This window comes from Manis pentadactyla, chromosome 2 (genome assembly GCF_030020395.1).
Source record: "Manis pentadactyla isolate mManPen7 chromosome 2, mManPen7.hap1, whole genome shotgun sequence".
NCBI lineage: Eukaryota > Metazoa > Chordata > Mammalia > Pholidota > Manidae > Manis > Manis pentadactyla.
The window spans coordinates 142,131,964-142,151,026 of NC_080020.1; the positions used below are offsets into that span (position 1 = coordinate 142,131,964).

The following is a 19,063-nucleotide window of genomic DNA, read 5'->3' on the forward strand; positions in this document are numbered from 1 at the left end:
ATAGAATTACAAGAATTATAAAGGAATTTATAATTCCTTTGATGTTTTGTCTAAAGAATAGGGTTATTTAGGTGACTGTTGGCCTGGATCTCAGCATTCTTTGTCCACATAGGTTTATTTGCAGTTCTAAGGTCTGTCTCCTACCCTTGTTACAAAGTTACTTGATTAAGGTGTAGGAGAAGAGGAGAAACAGCATATAGATTAAGTTAAAGAATAAGCTGGGTAAGTAGATTTTACAATGGCATGATCTAATTGATAAGGCAGTGAAGACATGGGCTGCTCTTGGATACTTTTCTTTATTTGAGGAATATCCAGACACTCTTAAGTCCCTCCTGGCCTTTGAAACTTCAACTAATTAACTCATTAAGTCTGTGAGTCCTTTCTGGCTCTCTGGTTTTACCTGGTTAACTCTTTGAGTCCCTGTTGGTGAGCTTTACTGGCTTTATTCTTTCTCCACCCCACTCATGTCTATTTTTCTTCCTAACACAAGTCTGAGAGTCAGTCATATGTATTACATGACACAGCCCTGGGTGAGAGCAAGGGGGCCAGTCTTGACACACTGCAAGAAGCAGGGTCAGGCTGCCTCTCGTGTCAACCAGCAGTCCCCTGTGAATGATGGAGAGGTGCGGGTTCAGAATTCCAGGATGAAACCTCAGGACCTGCATTTAAGTTAAAATCCTCACTCAGTCATTCAGCAGACGCTAATCACCAGGTGTACAGGCATTGTGGGGTTAAGCAAAGACCTTGCCTTGTAGAGTTTTGGGGGTGGGTGGGAGGAAGGCACACTCTGGCCCTGTGTGGAGACTAGGTGTTGGGGAGATCAAAAGTAGAAATGGGAGACCAGGTCAGGAGGCTGCTGTAGTGGTCCAGGCATGAAAAGACAGGCTTGGAATAGGGGGTGGTGGTAGAGGTGGTCAGAGCATAATGTAGTTAGGTTCTTTGAAGGTAAGAGTTACTAGGAAAGAGTGTCAAGGAAAGGGAGGACTCAGGATGATTTCAGTCATGGTTTTTGACCTGAGAAACTGGGTGAATGATGGTGATGTTTATTAATAGGGGCCAGACTGGGAAGGGGTAGATTTTAGGGGTTGTGGTTGGTAATTAAGAGGTTTGGACATGTTAAAATTAAGTTGCCAGTTAAATATTCAGGTCAAGAGTTTGAATAAGTTACTGCATAAACGAAAATGGAGCTTAGAGTGAAGTTAAGGCTGAGATAATAATTTGGGAGTCTACAGTGAATAGCCTGTGTAAAATCTTAAGTCTGTTTGAAGTGCCTATTATTTGCCAGGCTCTGGACAAAGAGCTGGGGATATAGTACTGATAAGGTCTTATAGCCCTGGCTCTCATGGAGTTGAAATCAAACATCTAATTGCAGAATAAATTACAATTGTGAAATGCACACTGAAGGAGAGAGAGTGTACTGGGGAGAGGGTATGCTGATTTGATCTGGGAAACTAGGGAAGACTTCTTTGAGGCATTTACTGTTTTGAACTATAACAACATGGGGAAAACAGCAAGACATATGCAGAGACCCTCAAGACAGAGGGACAATGATGTCTTCAAGGGCCCAAAGAAGATGAGTAGCTGGAGAGCAGACAAGTGTGGGTGGCATAAGGATTGAGAGAAAGGTAGGCAGGAGTCACACCCTAGGGGCCACTAAGGATTTTGGTCTGAGTCCTTTTCAAAGACAGAGCAACTGAAGGAGTGGTGTTACATCTGCATTTGAAAAATCACTCTTAGCTGCAAAGTAAAGAAGGTATTAAAGATGCTTCGGGGGGACCATTTAGGTGAGTATTGCCTAGACTAAGGTAATAGCCATAAAAACAGAACTGGATGTGTTTGAGAGTGATCTAGAAGATGGACTTGGAAGAACTTAGTGATTGTTTGGATATGATAAGGTAACAGAAACAGGCGATGACAGAAGATGCTAGAAGACTTCCTGTCTCCTGGATTTATGGGTTCACTAGCTAGGTGGATGGTTGTACCTCTCATCAAGACAGGTATCTCTGAAAGGGACTAGCTTTTGTGGGGGCAGCAGCCATGGTATAATGGGGATCATAAGCTCAGTGTGGATCCTGTTGACTTTGAGTTTCATCTGAAACATTTAAGTGTCAGGGTGCATAGGCATTTTGGGTACATATCTGGAGTTCAGAGAAGAGGGCTGGGCCAACGGAATAATCTTAAGAGTCAGGCATTTAGGTGGTTAATTAAACATAATTAGTATTAATGAGATCACCTGGAGAGAGAAGTACATCTGGAAAGAATAGTGCCTTGGAAGCAGCCTTGAGCCTCTCTAATATTTGTCTGCAGGAGAAGCAGGTAGAAGAGACAGAAAAGTTTTGAGCAGTGAAAAGAGGAAAACCAGGAGTGTTGAGACAGGGACCGTGGGTTTAGACAGTATGGTGAGGGCCTCCTGAAAAAGACCCCTACCGAAACTCTGTATTAAACAATTAAGCAAAGTCAGAGTAACATTAATTCTCTAAAGTAAAATAGCAAACTAGAAATATAAGCATTCTTCAGTGAGATTAGTTAAAACTAAAAAGCCAGGAGTAACTTGGCCTAGAATGTTTGAATATCCCCAGACAAGAAAATGAGGTCAGCATAGCCCATGTCCTCATTTTTGTCGATTAAATCATGCTATTGTAAAATTTATTTTAACCTGCTAAAAGGCCCAGCTTATTTTCTTTAACTTTACCCAGATGCTGTTTTTCCCTCCTCCAGCCCTAAATCAATTAATTTACGACCTGGGCAATTAATATGGCAAGCGAGCCCAGTCATAAACAACATAGTAAAAACAGAAAAAACTCCATCTTAAAGATAAGATTGCATTTTAAAACCCAAGAAGTAAAAAAATAGGTTTCTTAACATAACAGACAATAACTCGGCCCACCTTGGGAGCAGGACACGCAGTCCTGATTGATATGCTCCCAGACCAAGAGGCTGCTATCCTGGGAAAGAATCAGAGCAGTAAATTTCTTGTATTAACTCTGCAAAATAATCTGAAAGAGTGATAAGAAACTTAATGTCTCTTCAAAGGTAAGCATTTGGGGACCATTTAGCAGACCTGCATCCCTAGCCCTTTGTCTCTCAGGCACCTATAAATCCCCTAAACAACGCACCACCAAGGACTCTCCTGTCCTCTCCTCATGAACCAGGAGCTCTGTCCTCTCACTTTATCTCTAAATAAAAGCTTCACACTTACTCTACCACTTTGAGTGTTTGTGAAGTTCACTCTTGAACTCCATGAACAGAACCCTGGCATCAGTATCACGTCTTAGATGCCAAGGAAGGTTTCACAAAAGGAGAGGTCACCATTAGTGGAGTTAAGCATTGGTGTTTGCTGTAGAAGCACTCAATGCAGTACAAACCAGGTGCTTCTTTGAAAGTAATGAAGGCCACTCCCTCTAAAACAAAAAAGGCCATGGCTGGGAGACCGCATAGGCCAGGACTTAAGAGTTCATAGGGAAGGCTTAGAGTAGGTAGAAACCAATTTTACTCTAGTGCTGGCAGTGGAATGAATGAACTGAAACCACTCAACAATTTCTAGCCCAGGAGTCCCATTTTAGGACATGGACCCATGTCCTGGCTAGGGATGGCCATGAACTGAAGTAATTGCCCCATCAGAGTGTATCCCATGAAGGAGAGAATCAGGATAATAGTATCAAAAGGAAGTAGACAAACAGTGGGTGGTCAGAATCAAAGATTTCCCAGAACCTCCATGTTTTGAGCATTTCTTCAGTTTGGGAAGCATCTGCTCACTTCAGTGAAGAATACAAAACTGGAAGAGGAGGTTCTTCAGTTTAGGCCAGGTTGCCAACTGGGGAGGGAGCAGGGGCTGCGGGTTGTGTGCAGACAGAGGACAAGCAGCAGGGGAAGTGGGTGTCAGTGTGAGGCCCGCTGTCCTGAGGTGGGAAGGCTCATCTGGTGGGGTTTCTGGATCAGGCACTGCAGGGCATCTCTTCTCTTGGTGCTTCTTCTGTGAGTTACTTGGTAAAGCTTCTATAACTCACTATAGCCCGATGTCTTAGGAAGGTTTTACCTTTATAGATTCAAGATAAATGTTTTATGTTATGGGGAGTCTCTCCCATTTAATTTGGGGTGTATATGACAGTAGTCACCATAGTTTGGTCAGCATGTAAAACCTGCCCCTCAATATCATGTATATCAATGAAAAGGCAGTCACACGACCTGTTAGTGTGACCTTTGTTCCCCTTTGTTTCCTGGCCCTCTGTGTTGCCAGACCTCCAGCCTGTTTTCCATACATTTATTTTACTGAACGGCTCCACTGACCATGTGCTTATCAAGAGGTCCAAGTAAATGGCATCACACATTTCTGATCTTAATGACCTGATCTTCAGTGGTTTAAAATATATGAAACATGCTTTTATAAACCTTCTTAAATCCCCAGGTTATCTTAGATTGGTGTAACCAGTCCCATTCCCATGGTTAATCACCTTTAACGTTCAACTACAAATTCAGCCATTGCAGGTGCTATGAGACCTATAGTTTTGAAAGGGTTTTTGTCTTTTAGAATTACTTAAGTGTTTGACGTGATTTTTTGTGTCATTACATTGTGTCTTTGGAACTCTCAGGAAATAGTTAACTTGCTGCATTTGGTCTACAGTAGAAGTGGAAACATTCACCAGTCTTGTTAGAACTGTACATAAAGGGCCTGTGGTGATTTCTTGACGAACATGAGCATGTGAGAATTTTTTTTCTTCCTCTTTGATTTTCAGTTTTGCCTTAAATTAGTTCTATATTTGCAGCTATATTAGTATGTTGCATTAAGTACTCACCAGAGCAAGCTACTTCTACACTAGAAAAGGGAGGAGTATGGCAAGAGAGCTGTTTCATTTTATTTAACAAATAAACCCATGATAGAAAACAATGGCTGCATTAGTTTTACGATACTAACTCTGTAAACCATTCCTTTCCAATTCTTTGAAATGTCTCTTCACCACTTTTTGAGAGATGTGTGGGTTTCTTTTCTCGCTGTTGGCTTTGTAAATTTATGTTGCCAGAGTTGGAATGCGGTGCGATGCGGTGGAAAACAGGCAGGAGCAGAGTATCACTTTATGGTCTGCTGCTGGAACATCACTGGGGCCGTTGTGTTTATTGTGGTCAGGAAGGTGGGCTGTGGGGCCAGTCTGATCTGGCCCAAATCCCAGCCTTTTGTTACCAACTGTGTCACTTTAGGCAGACCACCTTCCTGAGATTGTTTCCTACCTGTAAAACAGTGTTAATGCATGTCACTTGGTTGCTATGGCAGTTAGACAGTGGAAGGGGTCCAGCAGAGCATCTGCCAGTAGCAGGTATCCACAGATGTTAGGTCTTTTTACTGTTTGCCACATACATTTATTTCCCTCCTAAGCAACTCATGTGCTTGTATAAATAGACTAATGAGAACTTTTTAAAAACTTACATATAATATGAACTCAAGACATTATTTAAACCAAGTTTGTCATTAAAGACTTAAAGACTGAATCCAGTATAGGATCAGAGGTTTCTGAAAATGGAGAAAGTAACCTGACAGATTTAGAGGCCAAACAAACAGAAAAACAAAAAACCTGGTAAAAAGTAGAATGCCTGCTGCACAGTCAGGTCACAAAGATGGTTATATGTTAGGAGAGAGGGCAGGTGGGATGTAGACACCAAAGCAGAGGTATAAACAAAGTGCCTTGAACGTGCACAGGAGGAGCGGTTAGTTCCAGCCAGGGATACCAGAGAAGGCTTTCTGGAGGAAGCTGCGTGTGAACTTGGCATTGAGGGATGGAAGATCAGCTGGGTAACGGGGGGTGGGAAGCGAGCCGTGGTATTGGAAGCCCAAGACATAACAAAGTAAAGCGTGAGATGTGAGACATATGTAGGAGCAGTGGGTAAGTGGGTGTGGCTGGAACCCTAGAGGGACTGGATTTGGGTAGTAAGAAATGAAACTAGAAAGGGAGAATTCGGCCAGTTCATGAAGTTTCTGAAGGGCTGTTTTAAGGAGGTGGGACCTTGTTTTGCAGATGCCATAATAACTGTAATGCAGAGAAAAAAGAAGGTGAGATACGTGTTTTTAAAATCTGAGGAGTGGCAAGAAGAGCAAAGTGAAAGAGAAGCTAGAAGCCCAGACCGATTAGACTGCAGCAGTGGTGAAGGCCGAACGCCACAAAGATCCAGCGGGGCCGGAGCAGGGGGTGTGTAGGAATCAAAAGATGTCCTAGTCCCAGGCTGTGCTCACAGCCCTTGGCGGTCGGCTGTGGAGATCAGAGAAAGGGGAGAGTCAGAGATGACTTCCTGGCCCCTGGGCACAGTGCTGTTAGTTAGCAAGGGCTGAGAGAGCACCATTGCGGTGAGGTGAGAGCACTCCTGAAGGCCGTGGAAGCAGGGCTTAGAACTCTAGTCCTGTCTGGGAGCCCTCGCATGGCTGGCTGTTTGTCTCGGGCTGTTTGTCTCGGGCTGTTTGTCTCGGGCTGCAGGAGGCTCCATGGTCCGGATTCCTCTGCATGATGTGCGGTGCACGTTACTATTGTCCTGAGGCTTAACCCCAGGTGTTTGCGTTCTTACAAGCTTGTTACGTCATCTTTTCTAACATGAGAGTACCCAAATAACTTCTCAGTCTTCAAGACACCTACCAAGCCAAAAGACGTGAATTTCAAGGAGAACGTCAGCGGAAGGAGGAGGAGATGAAGCAGGTGTTTGTCCAGCGAGTGAAGGAGAAAGAAGCCATATTGAGAGAAGCTGAGAGAGAGGCAAGTATGCTGACGTGGTGTGATCTGCACTTGTCTTTTAGGTGTCCTGTTAATTTGGGGGATTTATCTTGAGAATTTAATTAGATGCCTTTGGAGACTACTTGTTTTTTTTTTTTAAAAAATTGCTATTTTAACACACAGTCTTTGGACACAGACATTACAGTCTGAAATCAACTGAAAAATGTGGTCTTTTTGAGCAGGTAGTCTTCCATTAGAAATGGTTTGCCAAGTGTTGCCTTGCAGCCTCGTCTGGGGGTGGGGGTTCTCTCCCTGCACACCAGGTGACCCCTCAGCCTGGATGGGGGGTGCTCTTGACTCTGGATGAGAAAGAATTCTCGAGCAGATCGAACAAGTGCAGGTAAGGAAGGAATTCATTAAAGTGAGAGTAGCTGCAAATGGCAGCAGCTGTGCAGGCGGCAGAGAGCACGGGAGAGCAGAGGGAGGAGAGGGAGGCTCACTGAACTCCTGCTCAGCACAGGGCAGATTCCTGCACAGCTCCTGAACCAGGGTCACCTGGTGTCCAGTGTCCAGTTGGATCTGCACAGTGTGGAAACTAGGCCCCTAACACCCCGGGATTTGGGGGAGCTGCAGAGCACTGGTTGGAGTGAGATTGTGTTCTGAGAACATCCCAAAGGCAAAGGAGATTTAGAGGCAGGCTGCTAGAGAGCGTGACTGGGCAGCTGCAGTCGGCCCAGGTTCTCCAGGCAACAAGAGCTTGCAAGCCCAAATCAGAGCTCTCAGGAGCCCCTCCCGACTTGTCTGAAGTAGGACAGAGAGACTGAAGACTTGTGCTTAAGTTTAGAAAATGGAATGAAATAGTGAAGTAATAAAGACACTAAACACTGGAAGAGCTCAGAAACAAAACGCAGATAAGTTGAATAGTGAGAAGGCTTTATTTAAGGCAGAGTATACACTCGAAGAAAGGGGAGTGTAGGCAACCTCAGAGAGGAGGCGCTCTTAAGGGCTTAGGATTCTGTCTTTTAAGGCTTTCAAGAAGGGGGCAAAGGGTGGAAGTGGGGTGTGTAGGTTTGACATGTGGTCTCATGATGTCTCTGGTGAGAGACATTGTGTTACCATCCATAGTCAGTCCTCTAGATACTCTGTAAGATAAACTACACACAAGGAACTTATTGATCCTGTTCTTCTCCAAGATATGGTTACCCTCGAGCCCTGGGAACATCTCACTGAGGACTGCTCACCCTAGATTAAGACAGGTTGTTGGCTGCATATCAAAGAATATGTTAGGAATCTTACCTCCTAGCCTTAAGACATCTTAGCCTTAAGTTGGAGTTCCTCCTGTTCTTACTATGCTGTCTGTATCTTGGCATTTTCCATCCTAGGCAGGAAACGTTCATCATGATGGTGTCCCCTGTCCCTTCTCTCCCTCATAAAGACTTGTAGTGGAGCAGGTCACTGAGAAGTGCTTTAAGTGTCTTAACCATGAGCCCAAAATGTAGCTATGGCTTGAGGAAGCCTTTTAGGAGAGTTTCTGAGAGTTCTTGTGACTTTGCTCCCATGAAACAGTGACTCTGAGGCCTGTTCAGCAGCCTTTTGAGTTTAGCTCAGGCCTTCCCGAAGAGTTAGTGGCAGAGGGCCTTTGACAGCCTTGGTGCCCAAACAAACCACCAGCAGATTTCCATGATTTTGTTTGATTCTAGTTTTTCAAACAACAACTCTACTTTTATTTGAGGGAAGCTATCTTCTATAGACCTACAGACCTGACTGCAGTGGCTCCTTTTAAGTAAATGGGCACATTTAAGATGAGGACCCAAAAAGATTAGCCCCAAAGGGAGCCTCTGAGAGAAGTCGGAAACGTCAGTGCCAACAAACTCGATGAAGCACAGAGTTCCTGGAAAGTCGTGTGAGCTCTACAGGTTTGTTTCTTCAGGTGCACGTCAGTCCTTGCTATCTGAACGAATCCAGCAGGAAGTGGGTTTGTTAAATTAACCTACTGAAATATATGATGTATTATTTGAATTTTGATCTTTTATTTTGAAAAAGTTCAAACAACAGGAAAGTGAAAGTACAGGGTCCCTGTGTCCCTCCCCACACCTAGTTTAGCTGGACGTTTTGCCCTTTGTTTTGTGGGTGTGCCTGGGTGTGGCTGGGTGGGGCTGGGTGTGCCCGGGTGTGCCTGGAAGCTGGCTATAGGCATCATGGCTCTTTGCTCCTGGCACTTCACTGTGCATCTTGCAAGCTCAGGGGTGTCTCCTCCACAGCTGGAGCACCCACCTCACACCTGGGGGAATGCACAGGAGTGCCACACACCACCCATCTGCAGCTCACGTTCACACCTCCCTCTTGCTCCACAGTGGTCTTCCCTTGTTTCTTTTTGTTTGATGAATATTTTGGTTTGTTTTTGAACCAGAATTCAGTCACGGGTCTCATTGCATGTGGGTGTTCTGTTTGTCTTCTCTTTTATTCGAGAATAGTCCCAAGTTTGCAGTTATTTTTAAGCATAAATACTGAGGGAGGGGCTGTGATGAGTGGGAGACAAGGATGCTGATATTTCTTTAGTAGATGCATCTTTAAGGTGGAGGTGGAACAAAACTCTTAAGAGCTTATCTCTCATATCACATGATTCTTAGTTTCTCCAATGTGGAGAGAAGGTATAGGAACAGTTTATAGTCTAGTTCTCAAATTTTTTAAGAATATTTTTAAAGAATATTTTGCTTACATGTGTCTTACTTAAAAGGAAATTGAAAATTCAGAGTGACCAAGTGGTTGAAAGAAAGAAATACTATTTGATAGTGTACTTTGTACATTTTTATTTTTACAGCCCAAGATCTTTGTGTTATGTGTATATATTAACCTAATGACGAAGTTAATTTAAACCTGAGGCACCAGCACCAAAGCTGTTCTAAGCCTGGAATTAAATAGCTTAGGGCCTGTTTTATTCACACTATGAGGACTTCACACCCAGTTTCCATACTGTAAAGCCAGTACCTCTCATACTTTAGAGTCGGTCAGTTGTGAAGAAGGACATCCAGTCAATAATCATCACTCCCTGAGGCCAAAACTCATCAGCTGAAGGACTGATAATATGGAGGACCGTACAACTCATTGTCTTGATGATTGTGGTTTTAGAGGGAAGGGAGGCTTATTAATACTTATGCTGGGATGTGTAGGTGTAAACCAGGTCTCTCCTGAGCAAATGGGGACATTTTGTCACCCAATACTTGGCTGCTGACATTTTAAGTCTAGTTATATCATTGAGGTACTGGTAGTCACTAATAAAAAGATCATTTCTGATAACCCAAAGCATTATTTGATGCTGTATTTCAGGCCCTTGTTACTCAACATACCCTGCCAGTACTGTTGTTAAACAACTCTTAATTTATCTTCAGTATAAATTGGGACTTTCATATACTGCTACTGAAAACACTGTGAACCTTGGATAACTAGCTTAGGGAGGGTGCCCAAAACAGATGTGAGCTTGAAATACTGTTTAAATGTGACCTTTGCCACATCTTTATTAACATAATTCTAGATGTATCTATGAGGCATGCTATGTATGTCACATTTATTTCCCACACCACAGGAAAAAGCACACAGTTTACAGTTATCCCTCAAATAAAGTACATAACCATCATTAAAATACTACTTCCCAATTTTATATGTAAGTCTTTTCTTGGTTCATTTTTCATTTAATATGTATGCCTCTCCTATTTTCAAAGGTATTTTAGATAATTTTCATTAAAAAAAAACCTTCAGCTACCTTATAATCCTGAGCAGGAGCGTGCAGGAACCTCATCAGAGAGCGTGTGAAGGTGGGCACACAGCTGCCGCTGAGAGCCTGGCAGTCAGGGCCGGAAGGGCCCCAGCTGTGCGGGCAGAGCTCAGATGAAAGAGTCTAACAAAAAGAGGAATTCTGTCTCTAGCTTTCTTCTCTAAAAATGGGTACTTTTAAAAGGATCATCGAATAGCAGAATGTATAATAATCTTAGGAATGTTTATAAAAGGTGCAGCAGCACCCATACTGGTGGTACAGTTTTAGGGGCATGGTGAGTAGTTACCAACAGCACAAAAGGCCTCTTGCCTTTGCCTTTTTGAGTATTTGGAAATACGTTTGAATTAAACCCATGGTTACAAATAATGGAACCACGGGTAAGGGCTGCATGTGTGTGGAATAGATTGTTACCCTCAAAAGCCTTGACTGCACAAATGTGGATGATAGTCACATTCACACCTCCCCTCTCCCCCTTTCTAACACATTTCTCTTTCTATAGTTTCCCTGGGATTTTTAGTCAGCTTTAGAAGTGACGTACAAAATACCCTATAACCTGTCAGGATATTTAAGTGTGCATATAAAGTACACAACCTCCATTTGAGTAACAGAGATACATCTCTATTCATGTAATGTAATCTGCCCCGTACCCTCCCTTTCCAGGCTTTACCTCCACTCTGCTTTTCTTCCATTTTTTTTAAACATATGAATGTTTAGAGTTTAACGAATACTTTTGGTGAAAGCTACTGTAATGGGCTGAGTTATAGTCCCCCAAAGTTCATACGTTGAAGTTCTAATCCCCAGTACCTCTGAATGTGACTGTATTTTGGAATAGGGTCTTATTGATTTATTTATAAGTATATGTAGTTGATGTACAATATTGTAGTTTCCAGTGTACAGCATAGTGATTCAACGATTATATACATTACCAAATGCTCACCACAGTATGTGTAGTTACCGTCTGTCACCGTACAAAATTCCTATGTTGTTATTGACTATATGTTTTATGCTGTATTTTTCATTTCCATGACTTACTTTATAAATGGAAGCTTGTACCTCTTATTCCCTTCACCTCTTTTGCGTATCTCCCTCCCACTACTGTTCTCTGTATTTTTTTTTAGTTTATTTCTCTTCTTTGGTTTGTTCCTTTGTTTTTAGGTTCCACATGTAAGTGAAATCTTAGGGTATTTGTTTCCATCTGTCTGACCTATTTCACTGATCATAATACCCTTTAGCTCCATCCATGTTGTAGCAAATGGCAGAATTTCTCTCTTTTTATGTGAATAATATTCCACTGTGTACTGCCTTTTCTTTATCTACTCATGTACTGATGGACACTTAGGTTGCTTCCATATCTTGACTTTTGTAGATAATGCTTCTGTGAAGATGGGGGTGCATACACCTTTTCAGATTAGTGGTTCTGTTTTCCTCAGGTGGAGTCCCAGAAGTGGGGTTGCTGGGTCATATGGTAGTTCTACTTTTAATTTTTTGAGGAACCTCCACACTGCTTTCCACAGCACCAGTTTACATTCACACCAATAGTGTCGGAGGACTCCCTTTTCTCCACGTCCTCACCAAAACTTGTTACCGCTTGCCTTTCAGTACTTGCCATTCTGTCAGGTGTGAGGTGATGTCTCATTGTGATTTTGATATGCATTTCCCTGATCTTGAGTGACATTGAGCATCTTTTTGTGTGTCTGTTGGCCATCTCTCTTAGAGAAAGAGAAAGATAGATATAGATATACAGATAGATAGATATATAAATAGATTATCTTCTGTGGAAAAATACTTGTTCAGGTCCTCTGCCCACTTCTTAAATCAGATTATTTGGCTTTTTGGTGTTGAGTTGTATGCATTCTTTATATATTTTGGATATTAACCCCTTGTCAGATAGATCATTTGTAACTATTTTCTCCCAGTTAGTGAGTTGCTTTGCTTCTCTCCCAAATTTATAGGGGCTGTGCACATGCTCAGAGAGTGTGACTGTATTTATACCACTGATTTGAATGACAGCATGATGAATCCCACCCTTTAAATACACCACACACACACACACACACACACACACACACACACATATTTTATAAAAGCAGGAACCATGTAAATAAGCATATACCAGGGACCTTATCCTTCTCTGAAATGGCATCCTCAGAAATAAAGGAATCTTAGGTAGAAGGGCTTCACTTAATCTCTCCCAACCCTGTCCTGTCTCTGTTTAAATACTTGTCCTGTCAGGGCTTTACTGACTCACTGGTCAACCTGTCCCGTATTTGGGATATTTAAATCATACTAGGATGGAGTTTAGCTCTCTCCAGTTTCTACCCTCAGCCTCTGATTTTTGGCAAAGTATTTCCTCAACTATCATATACCATCTCTTATAGAAAATAAGTCCTCCTTTTTGTATGAATGCTAAGTGTCCTCCCAGAACTGAAAATACTAATTTAAGTTCATCTAAGCAAACCAGGGGATCAAGAAGGTTCTCCTTTCTGGTCCAGATCCAGATGTGGGACTTGTGCTCCTAGCAGCTTGGCGCATGGCCGACGCACAAAGGGTTTGCTGCATTCCCTAGTCTCTCTTTTCAGGTGAACAGTAATTAAACTGGGGAGTGCTCTTGTAACACTACAGACTTTTGCAAACCTCATTTTAATGGTTGCCTTGAGTACATTTAACATAAATTTAGTTTTTGGCTTTATTAGACACAGACAGTTTTTCCCATTGTGAATATACTACAGCGAGTATTTTTATATATAAAACTTCATCTGAACTTAGGATTTCTTGATTTATCTTACATTTCAAGAAGGTGAATGACTGTAAAAATATAATAGATTTTTAAGGTTTTTGATTTAAATTGATCATTTGACGCTTGCTTTCCAAACAGGTTTAACTTTCAACAACTGTTTTCACTACACATGGTAATTTCATTTTGAAAATAATTTTTTCCTTTTCCGTAATTTTCTTCTTTAATTTGTGTCCCTCGCTTTTACTGAGCATGCATTTTAGAAACTTCATTTGGAGAGGTTTGGTGGGGAAATGTGGAGCAAGAAAATAAAAACTCCAAGAAGAAGCCAAATGTTTTAAAAACAGGATTGTTCGTGAGATTCTGATTTTATTAATTTCCATGCATGCATTTTTTTCATGGGAACGCATTTAAAATTAAAGCTACAAAGGCAATTCCCTGTGTAAGGTTTTACTTTAAGTATGAACTTGTGAGATGTCAGGCAGAGCCAGTAAGTAGATCCCTCCCGATGAGCATTAGCTGCAGGTTTGGGCCAGAGAACATTCCTGGGCGTGTGCTGCCACCCTGTGTCACTCCTGGGAATTGCACCTTTGTCGCAGCTACAGGCCAAATTCGAGCATCTTAAGAGAATTCACCAAGAAGAGAGAATGAAGCTTGAAGAAAAGAGAAGACTTTTGGAAGAAGAAATCATCACTTTCTCTAAAACGAAAGCTACGTCTGAGATATACCAGAGTCAGACTTACACAGCGTCAGGTGGCAACCTGAAGGACAAGGACCGTAAGAAGTAAGCCACCTCACGTAGCCCTGGTCCCTGGCAGCCCTCCCCGGTCACTTGCTGTCTCCTTGCCCTGTTGGGTCTTGTAGCACCTGCTCACTGTCTGTTCCCTCATTCCTTGTCTGCTTCTGCAGCTACCATGTCAGCAGCTTGAGAGCACACCTGTCCCTCTGGCTCACTGCCGCTTCCCCAGCTTCTACCTCAGCACCGGGCACATGTTAGGGGACCAGTAAATCATTAGGTGCCACAATGAGCAAGTGAAAGAGTGAACAAAGTTAACGAAAAAAATCAGTGTAGAAAGGGTCAGTCACCTTGGGGAAGTTCACGGTGTGATTTCCGAGGCCAGCCTGGGGCTTTGTACACATCTGTTACTCCTGATCTATCATTAGTTATGTCTAAAGGGAAGCTGTACACTTTATTGGCAAATCATAAGATGTAAAATAAAACTTGAAAAAAAAACTACATTTAACCAAATTCTACTGATAGTGATTTTATGAGAATTTTTATTTCAATAAGGGAACCAGGCTATCAATTCGAGCTCCTGTGCTTTGATGTCAGAGCTTGTGAAACCAGTGGTGGACATAAAGATGCAGAGGAAGGTAGAGAGGGCCCCGGCACAGCGGGGCAGCACGAGAAGCGCGTGGCTAATCACAAAGCTTATAGATGCGGGGTATGTGTCAAAACCGAAGTCGCCAAACTTCAGAATATGAGCTCTTTCCTCTTCTGTACTTTGTGCCCTTCTTTTGTTTCTCCCACTTAAGATGTCCTTATCAGTTTGCTTATTTGACTATTCCTGAAAGTCATCACTGGCCAGCTCTGCTGAGGGTGTTCCTCTGTGGTCTCTGCTTCAGCCTCTGCCATCCCCCTGACCCTGGGGCGCGGGCCCCACCCCCCAGCCCAAGCAGCGCCGGTCCCCCTCCCCCAGCCCGGGCAGCACAGGTCCCCCTATGTGCTGCACAGAGCAGTACTGCTGGTTACATTTTATCCCCACGTCTTACTTCAACCCCAGCATTTTCAGACTACTGTAATTCAACTTCAGAATGGTTAAGAGAACTGAACAGTGGTCCATGATGTTCCAATTTTGACCTCTGGGGAAGTAAACTCACAGGTTTGGGTGGATTTTATAGTTTTGTGGGAAGAAAGGAGTCTTCACGTGTGATCTTGTAACATAAGCTCTAGAGGGCATGGGTCTTGTTTTGTTTGCTCGTGTACTTTTCAGTATGCTTTAAATTAGAAAGCTCAGTACCTTCTTATTCTTTCATCCTAATCCAGTGTTAGTACTAACTGGATTTCCCAATTTTATTCCATACATGAAAGACAGTTTACATATCCCTTGTAAAAACTGTCACTCTTTTCCACTTGAGAACCATTAGTATGTGCTATTGTTGACAAAACCAGGGCCTAGACCGTAGTTTTTTGGGAGGTCAAAAGAATTCTTAAGAAAGTAGTGTTTGGTGTTTGTTTTTATTTCTTTTATCTCCAAAATCCTACAGCTGGATATCCTTTAGTATATTAGATGTATGTTAGCTCTTTCTGTACAAACCTTTGTAAAACTAATGATTCTAATAATTTTTATTTCCTAAATGTTTTTTTCATTATACCAATCAAAAGTTTTTGTTCTCTTTCCAGCTCCAATTTTATATAAAACTAAGGTTCCAGATCACAGAAGGTCATCACAACCAAAAGTTATTAAAATGTTAGAAGTATGTTTTGATTTTCTTCTGTTTTTATTTGCTGTATCACTTATTCAGTACCTGGCAAATGGCTACAGTTACTGCCATTTAAGTATCAGGTCAATACAAAAGCCAGAGTGGCCGATAATCAGGTATATTGTCACTGCTGTTGAAGGGCCGAAGTTGCTGGTTTGCAGTGAATCTGGATCATCTCTCCTGCTACCCAGTTATGGTCACATGCAGTGCACAGTAGCTCAAAGTGTTTGCGCTGTGGAAAACGCAGAACTCACTCAGGATGGTTACCTGATTGCATTTATATCCAAGATGAACCATTTTTTGGGGTGCACACAAACTAGTATTTTGGGGATATGTTTTTATTAGGTACCTGAAACTCTAACCTCTCAGTAGTTTTATAGAACTTTTAATTCTTGACATAATTATCCAGTTGGTAACATGATCCTAACCTTTTATATCACATTATATAACATGATGGCCTTCCATGCTTCAGTATGCCTTGCTGTGGCTCGTGTATTGTTGTGATGAAACAAAGTATGTTTTAAAAGTAAAAACATCCATGTATTTAAACCCTTTTTCTAAGGATAAGTGACTTGGAACCTGGGTATTACCATACTGTTTTCATTGGATGTATTGCATACATACTGTTTAAAACTCTTCCAGGGAAAAAATAATAAGGTTGAGTCATCTTATTAACACTATTTCTTGAGAAATAACAATGAACATCTGAATATTACAGATATAAGAATTTAGATAATTCAGATCTTAAGGTTATTTGGCTTCAGTGCCTTAGTGGTATTCTCAGAGCAATTTAATGGTTTCTAACTTTTTCGTAACAGTCATAGGTGTTTAGTTTTTCATTTTTTGTACATGAATATTTTAAATAAAACTGACATTTAGTCTTGACAATAATATACATCTGCGTATTTACTAAAATGTTTAAACTACTTTAATTTTTCTTTTTTCAAACTGTCATCTTAAGCATTTTATCAAAATTAGTTCATATAATGATGCTTGAATCATTTTAAGGTGGGGAATATTACCAGTATTTTCCAGATGATAGATGTTTCACTTAGCCTGTATCAGATTCTGAGCAGTGTATGTTTTCATGAAGTTGTATAAGTTGCAAATAAAACCCTTCATTTCATAGTGCAGTTTATCTGGACAAACACTTTCAATTTCATTTTCGCATTTGAAATTCACCACTGTCTCTTAGCCTTTTAAAACCTCAGAAAAGGAAGTTAAAAGAACCATAGAAAAAGTTCTAAACTCTCTTCTCAGGATCAGTAATGCCCAAGGTCTGGAAGGTGGGAGCAGGAGAGTGTGTGAGTCCCTGAGGGCAGGCAGCCTGTGGCGCAGAGCCAGGCCAGCACTACTGCGCTAAAGCACTAGCTGAGGAGAGCCATCCAGAGGCCCAGTGATGTGGTGAGTGGTAGCTATTTATGGCCATGTTATAACAAACTGTGCATAAAACAGCTATCCTAAACTCCAATGAAATATTTAGAGTTGCCAGATTGGTTGTTGACATGTTAAAACCGTTATTCAAGTTTCCAGCTGAAAAGATTACAGACACCTGCCTGAGAGTTTGAACTTAATAGAAGGGTAATCATTTTGTATTGCTAATGACTCTGCTGAGAGAAAGACTCACCACCACTTTGCCCAGCAAAGGAGAAAGTCTTTAAAAGTCACACTGTAACATTCAAGTTTCCTTACAAAGCTAGTTTATTCTGCACTGTTCAGGCACAAGGTTACAAAGGGAGCTAGTATCTGCTGATGCTTTAGTCAATTTCCTGGTAACAAAATTAAGTTAGACATGTGTTGGTTACTATTTTTCCATAAAGTATGTAAAATAGAATTGCCTCTCAGGACCAACATTAATCATGTACCTACTTCTGTGGTGTTTAAGACTGATTTAAACAGAGTAAAGGGAAAAGCATGATGAATTCTTACCGCATTTTGAAGGGACTCAGTTTAGGTTCTGCTTTCCTAGTGGGCTTGGAAGTGGGGACACCAGCGTGATGAAGGCCATCCACACCCTCAGGGAGTACCAGAGTGGTCACAGGTCAAAAAACCACTGTGTGCGTGTGGAAAGCATTCATGTGGCTGGGTCTGGGAGGACTGGGAGCAACTGTCCACATATAGGAATGGGGAAAGGCAATCCAGGTACAACAGCACATTTTTAATAAAACCTGTGTGCCATGGAAAGTAGCTACATGTAAATAGAGAGTGTAGGTGAAGTGTGGCAGCAAGAGCGGGGTGCAGTCTTAGAAGCAGGTGGGAGCAGGTGAAGACTCTAGTCTTCAGGACTCTCGTCCAAGCAGGCAGCAGGAGCCATGGCTAGACTTGGCCTCACACAGTTAGGTGCTCCTCCAGAGTTCACCGCAGGAGGAGCAGGCTGGCCCTTTAGAGAGACAACAGTCTGGGCCAGGAGTTGTTAACACTGTGTACAGGAGTAAACAGCAGAACAACTAAGTCATGTTTACAAAAACACTGATGTGGAAAGGAACATATATATAAAAACATAAAAACCATAGAGCAAAGAGGTAGTTGTATGGATAAACCTAAGTGAATCGTGACTGTCAAACAATGATAATGTGGAGTAGGGAAACAGAGAGAACCGAACTACAGGTGGAGAGGAGCGAGTTCGCAGTGGGAGGGTGATGGGCCTCGTCAGCCAGCCAGCGGGAGACTTGGCAGCGTGTAAGTATGGCCAAGTGGGAGGAAAACCAGCCTAATAAATGAGAATCCAAACGAAAATGAAGGAAATAAAAAGGTATGACAACTAGAAAGCATTTAGTAATTTGGTAGATTAAGACCCAAGTAAATGAGTTACATGGATTACATGCTCTAATCTTCTTAGATGAAAGGTTTTAAAATCCTGTTATATGTACTTTATAAAACAGATGTTTCAAACTTTCTGCCTTTATAGACAGAAGATAGGAAAAGGTACATGATGCAAACTCTAACCAGAAGCTAATGTGTGGCGGTACTTTCTGTAAAAAAAAAGACCCTTAAAGCAAAAAGCATGGTTAGAGATGAAGATGGACACTTTAAACATGACAATGTAGAACAATTGCAAATCTGTATGTACTTAATAGCCTCAGCATTTGTAAAACAAAAGTTGATGAGAATACGTGAAGAAATATGCAAAACCACACTTGCGGGAGGTTTTAACACATCTCTATGATAAAGCAAGCCGACCAAACATCAGAGCAGACACAGGAGGACCACAGAAAACATCTGACAGCCTGGGCTCAGTGGACCACACAGCATGTGCCCAAGCGCGTCCCATCCCACTGCTGTGACGTGCACTCGACACCTGTGAGCATGGACCGCGTGCTTGACTCAATACCTCCTAAAAGAAGCATATCATACAGAGTGTGGGCTCTGATCATAGTGTAAGAA

The 19,063-nt window shown here is 42.0% G+C and overlaps 1 protein-coding gene across 5 annotated transcripts in view; it reads left to right on the plus strand.

Annotated features, from left to right (window-relative positions):
* SEPTIN10 (septin 10) overlaps window positions 1–15,678 on the plus strand; it is a 112,454-nt gene extending 96,776 nt beyond the window's left edge. For 4 of the 5 annotated variants that reach the window (XM_057496857.1, XM_036920469.2, XM_057496859.1 and 1 more), the window contains 3 exons: window positions 6,599–6,731; window positions 13,795–13,979; window positions 15,600–15,678. In XM_057496857.1, the coding sequence (XP_057352840.1) occupies window positions 6,599–6,731; window positions 13,795–13,979; window positions 15,600–15,615 (334 nt within the window). In that variant the 3' untranslated portion in view covers window positions 15,616–15,678. The remainder of the gene's footprint in view (window positions 1–6,598; window positions 6,732–13,794; window positions 13,980–15,599) is intronic. The other variant, XR_008995708.1, reaches the window with a different exon arrangement.
* The last annotated feature ends 3,385 nt before the right edge of the window (window positions 15,679–19,063 follow it).